The 6,966-nt window shown below is 43.4% G+C and overlaps 1 protein-coding gene across 1 annotated transcript in view; it reads left to right on the top strand.

Moving 5' to 3' along the window:
• The first annotated feature begins 1,123 nt into the window (after positions 1–1,123).
• URM1 (ubiquitin related modifier 1) overlaps positions 1,124–6,966 on the top strand; it is a 15,381-nt gene continuing 9,538 nt past the window's right edge. The window contains exons 1-2 of the mRNA XM_010182106.1: positions 1,124–1,173; positions 2,386–2,456. Coding sequence (XP_010180408.1) covers positions 1,124–1,173; positions 2,386–2,456 — 121 coding nt within the window. The remainder of the gene's footprint in view (positions 1,174–2,385; positions 2,457–6,966) is intronic.

Below are 6,966 nucleotides of genomic sequence, written 5' to 3'. Positions count from 1 at the left end.
GAGCGTCTTGTACGAGTCCTTTCCTTTCTCCCCTTTTAACCTTTTATTTTTTTTTTAATTATTAAAATTATTTATTAAAACCTTCCACTCGTTTTTCGGCTTTTTTCTCTGTGTGTGTTTATGTACGCCTGTGTCTGTAGTGCGTGTGGACCTGTGCGCTCACGCTGCTGCTTTGTGTTTCGGTTATTTCCGTTTGGTGCAGAACAGCCGGGTTCTCGCTCTGTAACATTTCGGTTTTCAGGTCTCCGTTGCTGTAGACTCTGCATTGCTAACGCTCTGGCGCTGGGAAGTTCAAGCGTTTGCAGCGGGGGTCTGTGCGCATTTGTGGAAATACTTGTGTTGTTTTGTTAAAGCCTCCTTTTAGCAGGAACTAAAAGGCGACTGTTTATTTGCTTTTTCCCACCCTTTCACAAACACAGAAATGTCATAACCCTTTAACTACCCTTCTCCTTAAGAATCCTTTCCTCAGTCTTTCCCACTTCCAGCTGCAGTAACTCTCCTAATTTTCCCAGAAGAGTGAGATGCATTTTTGCTTCCCTTGGAAATGCATAAATGAGCTCTCTATGTACAAATCACAGCTGAGTTCCCCACAGCTAGCGCATTACAGAAGGACCTTATCTTGCAATCTACATTTCCCGCTGTAACAAAGCGTGACCTTGTTTTCATGACATAAAAAAATGTTTTTCATATAATTGCTGTGACTTGTTCCCTTGCATGAATCTCAGCTCATGTTCATAATCGCTGCTTCAATTTTCAGATAACTATTTTTTGTGAGCTGGTGGAAGGGCACCAACAGAGTGCTCTTTAGGAGAGTTGCTGCATATAAGTAATGCTGCTGAGGGCATAACAAGGCTTCTCTTGTGCTCCTCCATTGCAGAGCCAAGAAAACCTAGTGTGGCATTTTTAGATATTGAATTTAAAGGAACTCGGTAACGTCTGGATGGATCTTTGGTGATATTTAGGTGGGGGTTATTTATGTGAAATCCTTCTCTTTATTGTGTTGGTTTCCAAGGAATGTAAGGTACCAGGAGGTTTCCAGAAACCAGGAGGTTTTCTTCCTTCATAAGAAAATTTCTCTAAAGTAATCTACATTTGAATTGGAAGAACATTTTGCCACAGTCTTATGGCCTTTGAAAACGGCTTGGTCATTTTTCTGCCTCAGTTGAGGACCAAGTGAGTTGAAGTTGTTAAGAGTTTCCTAATTGTTAAACCTTTGGCCTTGCCCTTCAGTCCAGAGTCAAGAGTTTGCGTTGTCTGCTTCTGTGTCCCGTATCTGAAAGTAGCAGCCGTGTTTGTTATCCCTGTCTCCTCTCACATGATAAGGTTTTATAATCTTCTGAGATTCAGTTTGTCTGCTGGCCTCACAACACCAGGAAAACTGATTTATGTTTGTAAAGCTCGACAAATGTTCTTTTTGCAGAAAAGGGGTGTAGGTGAGGAAATTGCTGAGATTTGTAAAGTTGCAGGTTCAAAATCTGTTTGGTGGGGTTTTTTTGTTGTCTTTTTAAGAGCCTGAGGAAATCAGGTACCTGGACCCAATTCAAATCCATTTTCTGTAGCTGTGAGGGCCAGCTCCTGCACTTGCCGGCCTCTGCGTGTTTTGCTCACGCTTGGCCTCTTGTGCTTGCAGAGGCCATCACTGAGTTACCTGAAGCAGTTCCCCACTGTGCTCTGAAAATCAGAAGAGGGATATTCATCAGGTTGTTCAGTGGAGTAAGATTGTGTGTTTATTTCTTTATTTTACTTTAACTTGTCATCATCATCGCTCGCTCCGCTTACTTTTCCCAGTCAAGTCCCTCCCGAGAGGGAATGCTTTGTCGTAAGTAGATCAAGAACGGGTTGCCAGGACTGAGGGACTGCTGGCTCTGCAGCTGATTTGCTGTGTAACCTCGTGTGAGTCACTTCCTCTCTCTGTTTACAAGTGGAAACGAGGGGAATATTTATTCCAGAAGGATGCTACAATTCTTCGTGTTTTGTGAAACGCCTTGAGACTTCTGGCTGAAAGGTGCTGGGGACGAGCGGTGTTGGATGTGGCGTGGTGGCTGTGATGTGAAGGGAGAGGGAAGGTGTCAGGCTGGATGCTGCACGGCCGTTTGTACGCGCGTTGGGATGAGAGCCATCTTCCTCTTCTGTTGGGGCGATGCCTGGCACCGTGGGGTTCTGGCCCGCGACGGAGCCTCCTGTGTGTGTTGGCGATGGGAGATGGCAACTTCCCCTACGGACTTGTGGTTTGTGAGAGGGGAAAAAAAGACAAAGAGGATCCTGTGCTAAATATAGTCTGTCATTTGTTTTCTCTGTTGTGGCATCTGTGTAAATCGCCTCTTTTGTACTGTCTTCCTTTTGACAATAAAACAAAATCTCAGTGGTTCATTGTTTTTATTTCAGAGGTGGTGCAGAGCTCATGTTCGATGGTGTCAGAAAGCATCAGGTGACTTTACCCTGTCAACCAGAGCCTTGTGAGTATCAGAACCTGTTGGATAACTTGAAAGAATTACAACAAATGAAACAAAGCCGCTTTGTACAGCGGTTTCATTAGTTGGCAACAAGAATAAATGTATTTTAGAAGCACTTTCAGACATGCCACGGATCAGATAGTTTGGCAGATGATGGTAGTCCTCAAAGTAAATATCAAGCAGGAACAGTCCGAGCGTCTTTCCTATCTTCTAAGCGCTTGTCAGTCAAGTCCTTGCTTAAGACTTTTGCCTCCCTCCTGGATGGACAACAGCCCCTGAGTGTTTCAATCAAGTCTATGTTTGTCTTGCTTGATACTTGAGACCACCAGCAACCTCTCTCCCTTGTCTGGCCTTGTCCTGAGGTTTCTGAGAGGCATATATATATATATGTATATATTTTTATATATATATACACACACACATATGAGTACGTGCATATATATGTAGTGTATAGGTATGTGGGTGTGTGTATAGCAAGGTAACATAAACGTATTTTATCTGCTCATTTGACTTTCAAGTATATGTAATCGTTTTATATTAACTATGCAGTTGAAAATGGCAAAGCCAGTGGTCAGATGTGACACTGGACATCCTGCCTATACAATACAATAAAAAATAGGATGCTGTTAAGCTACAGACTTGAGTGTCCCAGTGATAAAGTCATTATCTCTGGTTTGTGATTTGGAATATCAATGCTGAGAAGTGCTGTACTCTCTTGTTTCTCCTTATGTGGGCACATACTTCAGTTACAACCTAATTTTGCCGCAGGTATGTTTTGAATTCTTGCAGTTAGATAGCAATGCTTTATGCTGTTTGAGAGTGGGATTATAAACTGAAATAATGCAAAGCATCAGGGAATGTTAACAGCTAATATCTCATGAATGGCTAATACCATAATCTGTGTGCTGTGAACGTTCAGGCCTGAAATCTTCTTGCTGTGCCTGGAAGTAAGTAGAGATTGGTAGAAGCGCTTTTGATGCTTGGACATAAGTACGAGTAATTCAGATGTAATAGGAGCACTGAATAATGTGTTATCTTGTGGTTAAGGACAGGGAGTACGGATCCAGAAGCACGACCCACTGCTGATGTGCCGTGTGAGTTTAGTTGTGTTGCATAACTTTCCCCTGTTGCTAGTGAAGTAGCAGTGATACTTGAATGTGTCACGAGAGAGTTCAGCATTAAATTCCAGCACTGTTAAAGTGCTTAAGATCCTTAAATGGAAAGTGGTAAAGAAATGGCAAAACACTCATTTAGTTGGTTTATAAACTTGGACGCTGAAGCATAATTTTCTTCAGTGCTTTGTAAATGTAAACTACACACTGATATCCACCACGCTGGTGGTGCTCCAGCGTGATCAGATGCTCAAGAAGAAGTGGCTATTATATGAGATGTTTATTTCTGCCACGGGAAGGGTAGGGGGGGGTTAATATCAAGCAATGATTCTTCTAGGCCGCTGGTTGTCAGCAGTGTAGTTTTATGTGGCCTAATCCATTCCCACTTGAAGCTGCTGGGAAGACTTCTATAGACTTCACTGGGAGCTGGGTTTATCCTAAGGGATAAAACTTCCCCTGAAGATTTGGCTAAGTCTCAGGGTTCAAATTCATGATCTCCAGTGGTTCGTTCCAGATTCAGCTAACGCGAAATTTCTCCCAGCCTTTCATGCTGCCTTGTTTTCTTCGATGCTGCTATCCCTGTAACAGGACAGCCTGCCCACTCACCAGCTCCTCGGGTTTGCAGCCTGCTGTTTTCATGTGTGTTAAAGGACAGAGAGGTTTCAGGTTTTGGGCTGGTTGTGGATTGCAGTGGCTGAGGAGCAGACCCCAAATTGTGCTCTAATGACATCTACAGCCAGCACAGGGATGGGATAGGCAGATATGGGGTTAATGTCTGACAGGAAGGTTTCGCTGGAGACGCTCCTCGTGGTGTTTACAGATGAGAATTGTGTTGTAGTGGTGAGGAATCAGCAGAATCCTATCAGAAACATGTGAATAAGAAATTTGGTAAATACTTGCAATTTTGTCTTGTCCCTAATGCCGTGTATTTTCCTCATTCACATTAAGAAAGTGTAAATCATCGATCTCTGAATAAATAAAGATGGTTTTAGTGTGTTCCGTGCTGCCCTTGTGCAGCCAGAATTACACTGATTAGAGAAATAAAATGGCTCAGTTCTGCTTGGTGCATCCTGTTGCTTACCTTACCCTGCATGTCCATCACTTAATACTCTGAGGAAAGATCTGTAGTATGAATGCTGCTGGAAGACCTGCACTTCTAACCCCATTTTAACTGGTTTCATTAGCTGTCAAGCTTATTTTGGGCCATTTTGGCCTCTCTTACCCACTCTTCCTTTCTTTCTAGGTTATTTTTGTCTTTGTCCTCCTTTTTGCAGAGCAGCTGCTTCTCTCTGGGACATTGGGCCCAGCTACATTTTAATTGTTTAGGCATTTTTATATATATCCCAGAGGTGAGGGGAGGTGGAAAGTTATATGAAGAAATACCTACAAATATTTACATGAATAAAACAAGTCGTGCTCCATAGTTGCCAAGGGCAGTATTCTGAATGTCAATAATGTTGTTTGAACAAATTATTACGTGATAGTTTCCTTTTTCCTGGTAACAGGCAGTAGGTGGAAAGTAGGTGGGATCCAGATCCAGTTCACTTTTTCAAGAAGATTTGATTCTGTCCTTTTCTGGTGCCTGGAGGTGGGTCCTGGAGGGATTAGGAGAAGCAGGAGGAAGGAAGCTGCAAATGGGACAAGAGCAAGCCACGAGGGGTACAGCCATATAGTGGGACCTATTTTTATTATCCAAGGGGCTTTTTGTATCCTAACATCAGTAAAACAGCGATTCTTTATTTCCGAAGCAGAGCTTTCTTAGCCTGCATGTTGAAGTTGCTGCCAAGTAGGAACTTAAAAAGGTGTGATACGTCTGTATAGGCAGACAGATTTACATGAGCCACAGTTTGGGCAGGGCTGTGTAATCTTTTAACCTCAGGTTAAATAAGACTCTTGTCCCAAATTGCTGGCGATTTTGGTGATCTCATTGATAATGCTGTTAGAGGATCTAAGGGCATTAATGCCCCGTTGGCTTATTCTGCATAAAACCAGTGTGTGTGGGAGAAAGCAGCTGGGGGAATAACGATATTTGTCACATGGAGAGAGGATTAAATTGGCAGGGAAATCAACTTTATTTTCAAGCATCTAAGAGGCTATTAGAGACAATGGAGCATAAAAGAGAGAAACCCTAAATTAAAAACTGAAAATGTATTTGGCAGCCTCCTCCTGAAACAAGCTACAGCAATTTAACCAAGTGCTTCAGTAATCAAATAGATCATTGTGTGACTGCTCGGCGAGTGATGCCGGGACTCCTTCCTCCATCTCGACGGGACTCACAGTGGTGGATTTGTCTGTGGCCATGCGAGTTGTATGGATGCTGAAGAGTAGGAAGTCACTGGCGTTGTTTAACCCTTGTAGTCATTTCAGGTTTAGCTCAGCAGTGTCACGCTGATGAAGGGGGTTTACAAAACCCCTCTGCTGTGTTGTCTGCTGGGTGTTGCACCCGGAGGTTGGGGCTGTTTGCAAAGTTTCTGTGCTGCTTGCTGCTCAGCTGCAGGTCCAGGCCTTCAAATTCCAGCTTCTCCTGGGGTTTCAGTGATGGGACTTCTGTTTTTGGAGCAGCAGTGACCAGTTACAGCAGCGATCGCTTGGACCTTCTGGGGTAATCAAGAATTCACTGTGTTTTGGCACTTACAAGTCTGGAAGGATAAATTTTTAATCAGCGTGTTTTGGTAATTGTTTGTGGTTTCCCTTTACCAAAACCCCATGGAAAAAGCCTGTTGCTAATCAGATTTTTTTTTAGAGCGAAAATTAAAATAATCTGCCAAGTGCTGCTTATGTTAAATCCCCGTAGAGAAGAGCATGGTCTGCTCCTCGAGAGCTTTGCTTTCCAGGGGCCTTGTTCTGCACAGCGTGGAGGACTTCTGGGGAGTTTGGAGCATTCGTCTTCTCAGAAAAGAGCCTGGGGATCTCAAGAGATCAGACCTGTGTTACAGGCAGAGTGGCTTAAAAAATACAGCATGGCATGCGTTCAGAGTTGGCTGTGCCAGAACAACGTGTGAAATCAAGAGTGGCAGTTGGCACTGGCTGGCTGTAAATGCCCAGTGCTATTGCTAGGTTGTACGTCATAGTGAAGTTTTTAATGTTCTGGAATGCTTTTACTGCTCTGTTTATTACCCTAACATTATAAAACATGCTCCAAAGAAAGAATAAAAATATATTTGGTAATGCAAAGGCTTATTAGAAGACTGATAAAAAACCCACTGTAGCTCTGTGGAATTTAATGCAGTCGTCTTTTTAACCTCAGTGTATGGGATTCACAGGTCCCAAATGACTCTGGGGTTGTTCCCCTGCTTGTGCCTATCTGCAATTGCATCTTGGCTGGCAAGGAAAGGGGACTCGGGATGGGACCTCAGGCTGGAATAGCTCAGCCCTGGATCCCCGCCGGTCTTCCCAGCCAT

Source organism: Mesitornis unicolor, unplaced genomic scaffold (assembly GCF_000695765.1).
Source record: "Mesitornis unicolor isolate BGI_N332 unplaced genomic scaffold, ASM69576v1 scaffold42753, whole genome shotgun sequence".
NCBI lineage: Eukaryota > Metazoa > Chordata > Aves > Mesitornithiformes > Mesitornithidae > Mesitornis > Mesitornis unicolor.
Note: the sequence above shows the minus strand (reverse complement) of the source record. Positions and strands in the feature narration are given on the sequence as shown.